Source organism: Dipteris shenzhenensis, chromosome 16, assembly GCF_047967505.1.
Source record: "Dipteris shenzhenensis isolate YYH24624 ecotype China chromosome 16, Dip_SZ_1.0, whole genome shotgun sequence".
Lineage (NCBI taxonomy): Eukaryota > Viridiplantae > Streptophyta > Polypodiopsida > Gleicheniales > Dipteridaceae > Dipteris > Dipteris shenzhenensis.
Genome location: NC_141611.1, coordinates 45,917,957 through 45,931,851, shown reverse-complemented (window position 1 = coordinate 45,931,851; position 13,895 = coordinate 45,917,957). Strand labels below are relative to the sequence as shown.

General features: G+C 42.4%; 1 protein-coding gene across 4 annotated transcripts; it reads left to right on the top strand.

The window, feature by feature from the left end:
- The first annotated feature begins 4,238 nt into the window (after window positions 1-4,238).
- Window positions 4,239-12,520, top strand: LOC147893040 (uncharacterized). Of its 4 annotated transcripts, none has more exons than XR_015542357.1 (5): window positions 4,239-5,944; window positions 7,731-7,917; window positions 8,215-8,355; window positions 11,648-11,697; window positions 11,978-12,520. XR_015542357.1 is itself a non-coding variant. In XM_087387557.1 (4 exons), exons 1-3 carry the CDS (start codon window positions 4,304-4,306, stop codon window positions 8,340-8,342), a joined length of 1,956 nt encoding a protein of 651 aa, XP_087243683.1. In that variant the 5' UTR covers window positions 4,239-4,303; the 3' UTR covers window positions 8,343-8,355; window positions 11,978-12,520. The 4 variants fall into 4 exon arrangements, 2 of the variants coding, with proteins under 2 accessions (XP_087243683.1, XP_087243682.1); XR_015542358.1 differs by having other exon boundaries at window positions 11,946-12,520; XM_087387557.1 differs by lacking the exon at window positions 11,648-11,697.
- The last annotated feature ends 1,375 nt before the right edge of the window (window positions 12,521-13,895 follow it).

Here is a 13,895-nt window from a genome sequence, read left to right as displayed (position 1 = left end):
GAGATTGCCGCAAGAAGCAGGACGACCAAGGCGGTCAATCCAGCAGTAATGAAGGGAATTTTCGTAGCAAAGGAAATCATCATGGTGGACATTCAAGTCACACTCATTATGCCAATGAATCTGAGAATATGTTCCTTGCAAGCGAGGAAATGCAAAAGAATGATACATTGTATCTTGACACTAATTGCAATTCAAAAGAGGATTACAATTATCAAGTCAACAAAGTAGATCAAGATCCTTGGTACATCAACAGTGGTGCATCATCTCACATGACAAAGCATTAGGAATGGTTCACAGAGATGAAACCATTAGAAGGTCAGAAGAATGTCATCTACACTGCAGATTACTAAATCCAGTTCAAGGGAAAGGCATTGTCCCTATGAACAATTTCACTGGTACAAAAGGAGTGGTGAAAGATCAAAGTCATGATATAAGACAAAGGAGGTGAATACATATCTTCAACATTCATGAACTTTTGCAAAAGTCCTCCAAAAGTCACGGCATTCGAAGACAATTCACTTGTGTAGACACTCCTCAATAGAATGCAAGAGCTAAAAGGAAGAATAAAACTTTAGCCGACAGTGCTAGAGCAATGCTCAGTGAGAAGCATCTTCCGAATCAGTATTAGGCAGAAGCAATAGCCACTACAAACTACTTGCTTAATCAGCTTCCGACCGATGAACCGATTCAGGGTATGACACCTTATGAAGCATTCAATGGACACAAGCCATGCATTGGGCATCTCTGTATATTTAGTCGCATAGCATATGCCCACATGCATGATGACCATCGCAAAAAATTGGATGCGAAGTCATGCAAATGCATCATGGTTGGATACAGTGAAGACAACAAAGCATACAAGTATTATCCCATCAACCGAAAGGTCATTATCTCTAGTGATGTAATCTTTGATGAGGAATCGGAATGGAAAACTTCAAAATACATAGGAGATAGACACACCGATTACTCAATCATTTGCAAAAAAGGTTGATGAAGAAGAGTAAGAATCTTCAAAAGCACCCCAAGAAGAACCACAGCAACTTAGACGGTCTACTAGGGAAAGCAGATCTCTAGCGAAATTGACATATGTTCAGAAAGGCAAATCAATTCAGTTTGAAACCACCAACTATGCTCTTATGACTACCATCATGGCTACAGAAGAGCCAGTGTACTTCGAAGACACAGTTGACAAGCCAGAATGGCAAACTACAAATGAATGAAGAAATGGAAGCTTTGTATAAGAATAATACTTGGGAATTATGCGACCTTCCACCAGGAAAGAAGGCATAGCAAACAAATGGGTATACAAAGTGAAGTACAATTCAATTGGAATTATTGAAAGATACAAAGCAAGACTAGTTGCAAAGGATTTGCACAGCAATATGGTCATGATTATGATGAGACTTATGCTCCAGTAGCAAAGTGAAGTACAATCTAGATGGAAGCATTGAAAGATACAAAGCCAGACTAGTTGCAAAAGGAATTGCACAACAATATGGTCATGATTATGATGAGACTTATGCTCCAGTAGCAAAGATGGATTCCATACGGTTCTTGATATCACTAGCGACACTTAGCAGATGGAATGCATACCAGCTCAATGTCAAGAATGCTTTTCTCAATGGTTGCCTAGACGAGGAAGTATACATGCAACAACCAGCAGGTTATGTTGAACCAGGAAAGGAGAATTAGGTTGGCCATCTCAAGAAAAGTCTCTATGGCTTAAAGCAAGCACCCAAAAGTTGGTACAGCAGAATCGACAAGTACCCTCCAAGTAATGTGGGATACATGAAGTCCAATGCAGATCATACTCTCTACTACAAAGTTCAAGGGGAAGACATTACTATTGCACTTTTGTACGTAGATGATCTGATTGTGACCGGAAGCAAGGATGCTTCATCAAAAAGCTGAAACAAGAATTATCTACAGAGCTCGACATGAAAGATTTTGGACTTATGCATTATTGTCTTGGAAATGAGTTCTGGAGAGATTCAGATGGCACCTTCATGAGTCAGCTCTAGTATTTATCGAATCTTCACGGAAGATGGCCATTTTGGGAGATAAGGCTAGCCTAAACAATAAAGACTATCCAATCTGGCAGTGTTGGTGATCTGGCACATGTGGAAGCTAAGAAATCAGAGTGTGTTTATGAAGCCCAAGGCATCGGTCTCCCTTCATCAAGCGATTTTTCAATTTTGTGTGTAATATATAATACTTTTTTATCACAAAAAAAAAAACTATACACAATGCAACCAAAAAAAAAGTTTTCTCCATTTTGTACAATTTGCAAAATTTTAGGCAATTTAGTTAAGTTTTAGATTTAAAATTTTATAAAATTTTATGAAAAATCTTCAAAAATTGGAAACCCCAAGTTTGTTATTTGCTAAGAAAAGTGTTTTCTTGTGAACATTGCACCTTAGTGCTTTCATTTGCTACCTTGGTTTTTTATGGTTGAACTACATAGAATGAACCTTCAACATTTTCTTTTTCTCTTGTAAAAAATATTTTCTTGTTGTTGGCGATTAGCTATATAAGAAATATTTTTTTGATTTTGTAAAATCCTCAAAATTTTAGTAAATTTAGCTATATTTTTCAAGAAAAACCTTCAAAAATTGGAAACCCCTATTTTGTTGAGAAAAATGTTTTTTGTGTAACATTCATTAGGGACGGGGGTGGCAGGCGTTTTTGGGGGGGTTTTAGGGGTAGCATTACCTGCTTCCATATCCTCTTCTCCTTTAGCCTAGACTAGTTCAGTACCCGTGCTTTGCACATGCATTAAATGCGGGATGGAATTTAGGTTGGTGAATCAAAGGGGAGGCATGCCACATGGAGGGCCTCAGCTTGCAAGGAAGAGTGGTGCCATTGCTTGCGAGGGAGAGAGATAGAGATGCTGCGCCTTTGGAAAATATTGGTACCCAAACAAAAGATGCAAACACAAAAACATGCAAGGAATCGCAGGATCACGTCCTGGTGTACAATACACTTGCACAAGGTCACACATTTTAAGTTGATGGCACAATGTTGCTTGCCTAAACATAGATTACACGCAAACACAGATAGGAGGGGCAGGTAATCGAATTCATCTTGGGGGGTTCAACGGAAGGAGGGTTTTGGGGTTGTTAGGGGCCGTCATCTTTCATCACCAAAACCCTCAGCTCAAACAAATCTCTTCTTGTTCGTCATCTCCTTTGGCCTTCTAGAGCTTAGATGCTGCGTTTGTGGAAGCTCCTTTGCATATCATCCCCTTGTTCTTCTTCTCCGTTTCCTTCTCCTTGAGCTCAGATGTTGCGCCGAAAGTCTCACACATGGGAAGTGTTTACTACACTTACTCAAGGTCACATCAACAAAGCATAGATTACACAGAAACACAACGAAAGGAGGGTTTTGGGGGGGTTTTAGGGGCTGTTATTCTTCATCACCAAAAGCCTCAGCAGAAGAAGAAGAAGAAGAAGGAGAAGAAAAAGAACAACAAGGGTTTTGGCGGGGGGGGGGGTTTAGGGGCTGTCTTGATCACCAAACCTAAGCTAGTTGCAAATCCCTTGTTCATCTCCTTCGCTACTGTTACCCCCCTTTGTCAGGTAAGATGCCGTTGTCAGGTAAGACGTGCTGCTGTTGGAAGCTCCTTCAAAAATGTAGGCAAATTTAGTTACACTTCAACTTTAAAAAACTACAAAAATTGGAAACCTTTGATTAGATGTTTCCTGTGTGAACAGAGGGGAGAGGGTTTTAGGGGCTGTCTTGTTCACCAAAACTTGCATATCATCCCCTTGTTCTTTTTGGCCTTAGTGAAGGTTCTACTTTGAGATACAGAAAATACTTTCGAGCAGTGTTTTTTTTGCAAATTCTGTGATTGGTTGGTGTGTTGAGTTTAAAGCATCTCTTTCAAATTTGGGTCTGTTTTTATGGAAGTGCATTCATTCCAATTGTTTTTAAATATCCTCTCTCTCCTCTCTCTTTCTCTCGCGCACGCTTATTGGAATACTATTGCACCTTTTCCTCTTCCCCCCCCCCCCCTCTCTCTCTCTCTCTCTCTCTTTTCTTATTCTCTCTCTCTTGGCAGGCCACATGAATGAAATTCATCTCGTTCTCCTAGATGCGGCACCAAAAGTCTAAAGTTCAAAACATAGATGAGAGACGAGGGGCAGGGTAACCTAATTCAGGTGTTTTTTGGGGGGGGGAGGGGGGGGTTGAAGGAAAGGAGGGTTTTGGGGGGGGTTTAAGGGGCCATCGTCTACATCGTTCATCATTTTTCCAAAAACCTCAGCGGCAGCAACAAAATATCCCGTCATCTTCTTCAGCTCAGATGCTGCGCCTCAGAAAGCTCCAAGCTCTTGGCTATGGCGCCGCAGCCTCTGCAGCTTCCAAGCTTCCCTTCCCCCTTCTTCCTCGCTTCTCCTCCTCCTCCTCCTCTGCTCAACCCGAGCTCCAGGATCCTCCCCCCCCTCCCTTCCCCTCCCCTTCCTCCCCTGAATTCGAAACCCTAGACTCTTACCATGAACGCTCCAAGCATTCCTTCCATAAATTCGCCGATGGCCCCTCTGGCCTCGACTGGTCTTTGCGCCCTGATCCCTTTCGCAATTACACCGGCGCCACCGATATCTCCCTCCGTCACCTCCCTCCCATCTTCGGTAGCACCACTGACCCCCAGTATTCTCGCATGTTCACCGAATTCATCAACCCTTCCGTCCTCTCCAAAGCCTCTGTCTCTCAGCTCTTCTACGATAGCCTCTCCCTCACCGCTTGGCGAAAGGCTGGCCCTGCCAAATGGAACCTCCGCATCAACCCCAGTAGCGGGAACCTCCATCCCACCGAAGCCTACGTTATCAGCCCTCCTCTGGCTGGAGTCACTGACTTCCCATTTATCGCCCATTATTGCGCCAAGGAGCACTCCATGGAGATGAGGGCTGAGTTCTCCTTCGAACTCTGGCGTGACTTGAGCAAGGGCTTTCCGCCAGGCACCGTCTTCATCGGGCTCACAACCATTTATTGGAGACAGGCATGGAAGTATGGCGAGAGAGCGTTCCGGTACTGCCACCAGGATATAGGGCATGCCATGGGTTCTGTGGCCATGGCTGCAAACGCGATGGGGTGGGATTGTGTATTGTTAGATGGATGGGGGAATGAAGGGCTCGACATTTTACTGGGAGTGGGAGACCGCAAGCCGATGCCCGCCGATGCCCCGAAGAAAGGGGTGTATCCGGAGCTCGAACAAGAGCATGCTCAGTGCCTCATGGCCCTGTTCCCAGGCAGGGCACATCAGGAATCCACTATTCGAGGTAAGCATGATTTTTCTAATAGGAGCAGGCCCAGGGATGACAGCATTTATCGGATGTCGAACGTCAAAGTACCATTAGAGGGGCTGGCTGAAAATTTGAGCTCTCGGATGGCGGAAGTTAAGTGGAAGGGCAAGCCAAGTTCTTTGAGCAAAGACCATGTTTGGTGGGATGTCATAGACGCAGCTGCAACTGCAGCAAAGAAGCCCACAACGCCACAGGTGGTGACTTCTAAGCCGTTGCCACAATGGGTGGCGTTTACCTCCACGTACTTATCACAAACTCTGCGGCAAATCATTCACAAGCGACGTAGTGCCGTAGGCATGGACACCAAGTTCGTTCTGCAAAGAGAGGCATTTTACCAGACTATGTGGAAGTCAATGCCTTCTGGCTACAACAATGAAATTCAGGGTGAGCAGTATCAATTTCCTTTCAGGGTGCTACCATGGAAGACAGAGCTGCACATGGCTGTGTTCGTTCACAGGGTAATTGGGCTTCCCAAGGGTCTTTACTGCTTGGTTCGGAACACTGACCATGAAGAGCTGTTGCGGAAGGCTTTCAGACCTGAATTTCGGTGGGAGAAGCCTGAGAAGTGTCCTCAGCATTTGCCATTGTATCTGCTAGCTGAAGCAAATTGCGAGAAGCTAGCCACCAAGATCGCCTGCCATCAGGTTTGCCTCTTGCCATCTGCTAAGGAGAAACTTGCCTCATTTGATTATCTTTGTAAGAGTATTACATTATTCTATGTGACTGTTGTGTGTGTGCAAGGTGAGGGTATTGGTGCGTTTCCAATCCTCTCACTAGCTCTCGCTAGATGTTACTGTCAATCGTTCATGTCTTTTGGTGTCATCATTTCTCGAGACTCCTCTGCTCTGGTTCCCTCGCTATTCTGGCTATTCTCAGAAAGTGGATGCGTTATTCTCTTGAAATTTTTAAAATTTTTTAAACAGGTAGCAGCGTATGCTTAGAACTTCAGCGTTGTTTTGCTTACTACTAAGTAGTCCTATGTCCTTTTTAGTTCTCTCTCTCTCTCACACACACACACACACACACACACTTTTTTTTTTTGGTAAAATCCAGTGCAGTGTATTTATATTGTCATAACTTTACAAGAGGGAAAGTCTCCAAAAAATGGAGAGTATCCCACAGATCAGAAGCATAAAAAGAAAAGCTCAATGCAAGATGCATGCAGATCACCCTCATGGCAGGCATCATATAAAGATTGCCGCAATGAGGCTCTAAAAGATTCATATGACTTGTGAAACTGGCGGCCCAAGTATGCCAAATTGTGCTCTTCCCAGATTGTCCAAAGCGCCCAATATCTCACCCATGAGAGAAAGAGGGAGTATTGAGATAAAGGCCTTCTAAAAGATTCATATGACTTGTGAAATTGGCGGCCCAAGTATGCCAAATTCCCAGATTGTCCAAAGCGCCCAATATCTCACCCATGAGAGAAAGAGGGAGTATTGAGATATAGGCCTTCTAAATTTGCCAAATAGCCAAAAATGTTTCCCAAATATGTGACTCCGGAAACGGAGGCGAAGAAGATCTGAAATTTTCCCAAGGAGATTGCGAGTAGACGAGCAATGCCAAAGCAAATGAGGGACAGTCTCTGAAGGAGCGTGACACCGTAAACAGGTGGGTGGTGCAATGTGCACACACACACACACACACAGGCACGAACACGTGCGTGTGCACGCACGCACGTAAGTTATTTAATCAACATGTATGACACGTTCGTTATGTGTAAGTTTTTAATCCATATGTACGTAATTTGTACACGTATACTTATGCATGTGTGTATGTAAGTTTTAATCCATATGTTTGTAACAAGTCAATTTTCTATGTCCAGTCTTTATTTTTTCAGTTACATTCTTTGTGAATAGCATGATCTCGGAAAGCTACCTTATGGTCTCCACGTCACCTTAGAGGAAATGCGAGTGTTGCAAGTGTCTTCCTAGCTTGTCTTTTGGGTACATGATTGCTTTGAGCGCCTTGTAATCACATGTATGTAAGTGCTTAATGTACCTGTATGTGTAGGTTATCGTGTATGCTTTTAATGCATATGTATGTAATTTGTGCACGTGTACTTATGCGCTTGTGTGTGTGTGTGTAAGTTTTCATCCATATGCATATAATTCGTACACATGTACTTATGTATGCTCGTTATATGTATGCAAACTTTGTCCAATACAAGTCTGACTGACAGTTTGTATGAGACCATCAAGGATCTCTCAAGGATCTTCTGTAGCCGAATGACACGGATGCCCACTTGTCCCTTCTATGCATGATGGGTCTTGATGGTTTGGAGGGACAAACTTTCTTATGAGGATTTCTCCAAGTTTCTTGTAATTTGAGTGGCCTTGATGCATATTACAGACTGTTGTTGTAGACCTGAAAATAATGGTATACACGTTGATGTCACACACTTATCTGCCTTATTTGTTTTTACCTCAGGACATATGTGGAGACAGTTGTTTCAGTATAGCAATGCTATCACATTACGAGGTGATAAATGAAAAGGGTGCATGGATGTATCCACGGTTGCTTTGGGAGTGTGGGATTCTGGGGCAGATGTTGTATCTTGAAGCTCACGCTGCGGGCATTTCGGCATCAGGCATAGGATGCTATTACGATGATCCAGGTCTCTCTCTCTCTCTCTCTCTCTCTCTCTCTATGCATACCCAGTGTATTTATCTCATATATATGTACACATGCATGCTTGTATTGTGTATACAGCTCACTGTCTGTTGATTAATACTGGCTGATTTGTTTTGCATTACATTCATTAAAAGCATTCAATGATTACTGTTGTTTTAAATTAAAATTTAACTTATCAGCTTTCTGAGAGATGGTTTGGGACTGATTATTTCTCTGAGAAATGGTTTGGGACCACAGTATTTCAATTTTATTGCTAAGAGTTAATTGTTGGTTGTTACAGTTCATGAAATTCTAGGATTGAAGGGAAAGCAGTTCCAGAGTCTCTACCATTTTACAGTTGGTTCTCCGGTGGAGGATAAGCGAGTTGTGACTTCGCCAGGCTATCCAGACCCTGATATGGTGGTTTAATGATTCTCAAAAGGTGCATCTAAACTCAGCAGAATTGAAGTTAAATAAATACTTGAAAATGCCCACACAAAGGCACACCCCCACTCATGTGTGCACACTTGCCTGCATCCATGCCCGTGTTCACATGTTTTTTTTTTTGTTGAAGTCACGTGTGCACACAAATACATATAGGCATATTCACATATGTGCACACGTGGTTTGTGTACTGCAGGCTTCACACATGATCTCGTGGCCTTTAGATGAGGCATATCTCTATTGTGCTTATTTTTATTTGGAGACTTTGGAATTTGTTTTAATCTTCTTTTACTGTGTTCTGATATCTGCCACACTTTTCTTTTGTTTTGCGTGCATGCGTGAGCATCTCTACACACAAAACCACCCACTGTACATACCTATGTACACATACATAAGAAATATGCACATGTGTGTCCACACACGCGTGTAAACATATACATGTGTTCAGACATAAATACGTATATTCTCTCTCTCTCTCTCTCTCTCTCTCTCTCTCTCTCTCGATTCATACCTACGTACATACATACATACATAAATACATGCAGGTGTATATAGAAGCTTTTGCATGTTTGGGGGGGCGTGTGGGGCTCACATACTGATTTGTACGCATTTGTGCACATATATGCTATCTATCTAAGGGGTGCGTGAGAGAGAGAGAGAGAGAGAGAGAGAGAGAGAGAGAGAGAGAGAGAGAGAGTATATTAAAGTATATGGAAGATCGAAATGTCAATGAAACTCAAGAAACCATATCAGTTAAGGACTGCGAGTCCATCAAAACCAAAATGTCAATCAAGGACTGAGAGTCCATCCTAGTGTCTTCGGAAACTTATGTATTATATCAGTTATGGACTGAGTGTCTCCACATTTACATCTTAGCCAATTTGAAATCTTTAATGATTGCAATGCCTTTATGATATATTGTCCACTTGCCATGTTCCCCGTTCAAAGACCAGGAATTTCAGAGAAAGCCCTTACCTCAGAACCTCCAAAATTCAGGATTTCCAGCCCATGAGAACAGAGATCCTAGCCTTCAACCACTCTTTCGAATTTGCTATTCTGCCGGGCAGGAAACCGAACTAGGACTCAGAAATTTGTGCTTTTGCTCCGAAGAGATGGTTTGCCCAAGCCTTCAACCGCTTGAGCATGTTGCCCTGCCATGCGTGGTCATTGGACCCTCGGCATATTTGATTCTCTTCCACCGTGTGCATCTTTGCACGCCCCCCTCTGCATGTTCCGTCTCCGATGTGCTGGCCATCTGCACTCCTCTTCCGTGCTGCATTGTCTGAAGCTCCTTTGTCCCAAACGCTTCCATGCTCTCTTTCTCTTCCCGTTTTGCTTGGGGATTATTGTTGCTCTGATACCAAATGTAAAAAAACAGACTTCTCAAAAATGCAAATGGATGCAATGCATGCAGAATTTGAATGCCAATTGGCCCTCCAATTGGGAAGAGCGCCCTCGTGAGGTATTTGTTTCTATTTTGGACCTATATGCAAGGTCGGAGAGAGATGGCGGATGAATGCGAGGTGAATAGAGAGAATGCCACGTTAGATTGACAATGAAAGGGTGATACCCTTTCATTAATGTCCCTTGAGATCCCTCAAGTTCTATCTTCCCATTTACACCTAGCCTTATCCTATGAGCCATGCATCTACCATTCAATGCAGCTTCCCTTCCTATTGCCCCTAGGACCTAGACACGTGTGTGCGCATCTTTATTAATAAAATAAGTGTTACATGTCCAAATTTGATGCTGTCTGAAGCAGTGGCTCCAGCTTGACTAGTTCTATCTACTGAGATGATCCACCGCCATAACAAATTGGTTGGCGTCCATCATAAATGCAAATACATGCTACACCATTGGCGTATAATATATGATAATGTTCTAATGTCTACTAATCAGGGATTAGTGATTTCTCTTGTCATGGCATTGTCAACATGCAAAGATCCGTCGCCTTTTGTCGTGTTCTTCCATCCATCAACCCTAAAAAAGCTCTTAAGGATATAGTTGTTTCTTTGAGTTGTTGAGCCAGTAGCTAATTACCCAAAGAAACTAGCGACTGAGAGACCAACATTGACACACTTGTTGGCCCTCGCACTCTTCAGGCTACTGAAATATTAGCGAAAGACGTATGGCGGCAATGCTAGGTGAATGGCGTCTTAGGTCACCCCACAAAGAGCAGAGTTGTGACCAAGTGCTCCTTCAAGCATCGAACGAGCATTGCAGCTCCTGTTTCTGAGCATGGGTGGGTAGCTCATCTGCAGGTAACTCGACTACAACTTCCTTCTGAGTGCAGGAGCTCGATGACCACTTCTGTAGCTTTGACAATGGAGACGGCGGCATGTTGGAGATGGCTAGATTCTAGCGGCGGTGTTTCAAACTGGATTTAAGACCGCTGGATTCGGATGGAGATGACGGCCTGTTGTAGCTTGACGATAGAGATGGCTCTGTCTATCTTTCTAAAGGTGTGTTTGTGTGTGTGTACACATGCACATGATGTGTGTGTATGCATAGGATAGATATGTATGTGTGTGTGACTGTTACAGACACATACATATCTATACACACGTGTGTATGCAGACAGAGTATAGATGTTTATACGCGTGCGCGCCCATGTGTGTTATATGTAGCCACATTTTTACAGTTTGCTCTTCCATTTGCAGGATCACCAAAGGGTTGATGTCAGTCTCAGTCTGCATTGATTAGACCACGTTTCAATTAAGCTCTTTATGAGTTAACGTGACATGGCATTGAAAGATAAAAGTATTGGCATCAGGTTTTTCTGTATGCCTCGTTATTTGTGCTGTCGATCTTAATGTAATGGCCTTATTTCAGCTCCTGTAATTTCTTATGGAAAGTATGGTAGGGATTTTCTGTTTTTCATGCAACCTTTTTGGACATTTATGGTCAACTTCTGGAAGGTTTATTACTTGTGTTCCAAGCCTACCTCTGCAATCATTAAGAGTACATCATCAGATTCCTGCTCCTGCTCAGAATTCAGATCTATTGCTAACAGAATTCTCTATCTTTTAAAAGAGAGTGCCTACAGGACTGATTTAGCCAGATTTTGGAGGACAACAGTGCTTTTGATAAAGTTTTATGCTTTGTTTCTTTTGATTAACGCTCTTCATAGTGACTTTTAAGGCCCTTTTGTGTTGTGGAACAGCTTTAACTAATGTTACTAATAATAATGATAAGGAAAAGACTAATGTTACTAATAGTAATGATAAGGAAAAGACTGGTTTTTAACCTCTTTTTAAGGATGTTGTGTCTTTCTCCTTTGGTGGTAGCAGGTGACCTTCTAGCGTCCTGATTGAGAGCTCTTGTCAAATTATCAGCAAAGGTTTGTCTCTTCTAGGCTTTCTAGTGTTACGATTTGATCGGGCTTACGTTCTTGTAAGCCTTAAGATAGGAGGTTTGATTTCAAAACTTCTATTCTTAATGCAGGTCTTTTGTGTAGAATTGATAATATAGATATTTATCCTTCTACAAGTGAAGTATTTGGATTTATTCAAGCCTTTTTCTCTGTAGTGTTTTGTCTTTTGTTGCATCAAATCAATGTGTCTTATGAGTAGGTCGTTTATATTGCAGGCTAATGAGCTTTTTACTTGTTAATGGAACAGGGCTGCGGTTGTGAAGCTACAATCCTTCCACTGACAAATTGTATCAACTACACTGGTTTATAGATTGACTTGTAATAGGTTCTTTCATGTTGCTTCTTTCTGCGTCAGTGTGGCATTGATTCCTATTTTTCTTCAGGTCAGGTGGGGGAAGTCTGTTGTTGGCACGTTTAGAAAATTGGGCAATAGTTTTGTGAAAATCAAGAGAGTAATAGGTTTGAAAGGACACTGAAGAGCAGCTCAATTTTGTCATATCAATATGAGCCACTGAGGCAATACGACTATTTGTTCTACCTTATCAAAATTTTGAAGATTCGACTGTATCTAAGGAATGAATCTTCTTAGATTAGTTACATTAAAGCAATCTTGCAATTTGTCAAGTGCCCCTCAACATGCATAGTGTTCCTTAAACTTGTAACGATCCTTCGAGCTACGAATAGTTTCTCTGCACTTCTAAAGATTTTCAATCTCTGATTGACTGGTCCACACCTCTGCTTGGGGACTAATGCAATCGCCAGGGGCTATGCGTAGTGAAATTTATGGTTCTGTGGGACTATTCCGAAGGCTAAAATGCATTGCTCATTTTGCTATTATAAGACGAGTTTGGGCACGTCCTCAACTGTAAATGTAGTTTGTTTCCCTACTGATTAGCTAGCCTTGATGACCCATGGATACGGGGTGGTTGATTCTACTTAATTTCCATTTTATTGACTATTTATATTCTAACGTGTTCTAAAGATCTTTTCTGATTTGAGATTTGAAAGGGCCTGCTGTAGGTCCTAATAAAGTTGGTTTCACAAAGTCTTTGAGAAGCTATAATGCAGAAACACTGTTGAAGTATTATCCTTCAAGCAATTCCACATTGTAGCTAATGCCAAGCCAGCCATCCTTCCAGAACCCTTTGAACTCTTCATCAGGGAGATGATGAGAGAGAAGCAATGAGCCAGCCCAGCATGTCAAATTTAAGGGTGCTTTGGAGGAGAGGACACAAAAGGATTATTAAATAAACCATGTCTGGTTAATCTTGACATTTGATAGTTTTCTCTCTCGCTTGTTGGGGATTGCCTTTCTTCTGTGCTTTCTTTAATTTCCTTTGCTTCATATTGCAAAGAACTCGTGCCTTTGTGGTTAAAGTGACCCCCGTCCCCTTGTTAGAATTATAGATATAATTCAGCAGTGACCAATGTAATATAATAAGCTAGTTAGGGGCACTTTTCCCTCTTTAAGAGGTTTTTCCTCCTAATTGTAGGTAGTTCACTAACTATGGTTAGTGACTACTAAGGTTTTGTCACTAGGACAAAACCTTATCCTTCTCACTTTGAGTTTGTACTCTTTACACTCTATTCTATTGCAACTACGTCTTCAGTTTCCAAGCTTCCTGCTCTCTAAATCTCTCTTGCTCTCACTCACTTCCTATTCCTTCATTTCCTATTCCTTAATTTGGTATCAGAGCAAGTTCAAGAGCTTTGAGCTCATTGCTCCCTTCAATTCCAGCGCTTAGCCTCAAGCTTCAGTCTGCTCCAACCTGTTCGTACGACTGTACGGAATCTTGACACAGTGTCGTACAGCTCCCGTAATACCTCCGTACAGCTCTCGTAAAACATCCGTGTTGCTCTCGTACAAACTGCCGTACAGATCGTCGTACAGCACAGTGCAGGTCATCGTACCTGTGCAGGATTCCGTACAGCGTCGCACATCGCCATCCGTACAGCGTCGTACATCGCCATCCGTACATCGTCGTACTTGAGCAAGAGCACCTGGACAATCTTGTCGTACTGATCGTATAAATTGTATCGTACAGTCCGTACTGTATCTTACCATCGTACAGTTAGTACTGTACCGTACCACTTGCACTCTTCACAGATTTGTGTGCATTTCTGCATTTTCAGATCTGTACTTGCAGATTTACACAGGTTGCCTT

What these genes read in the sequence shown, in the direction of transcription:
- LOC147893040 (XM_087387557.1), top strand. Translation starts at nt 4,304, where the DNA reads ATGCTGCGCCTCAGAAAGCTCCAAGCTCTTGGCTATGGCGCCGCAGCC. An exon ending in CCAAGATCGCCTGCCATCAG is followed by an intron (nt 5,945 to 7,730) that starts GTTTGCCTCTTG and finishes TTTTTACCTCAG; the next exon opens with GACATATGTGGAGACAGTTG. An exon ending in ATGCTATTACGATGATCCAG is followed by an intron (nt 7,918 to 8,214) that starts GTCTCTCTCTCT and finishes TGGTTGTTACAG; the next exon opens with TTCATGAAATTCTAGGATTG.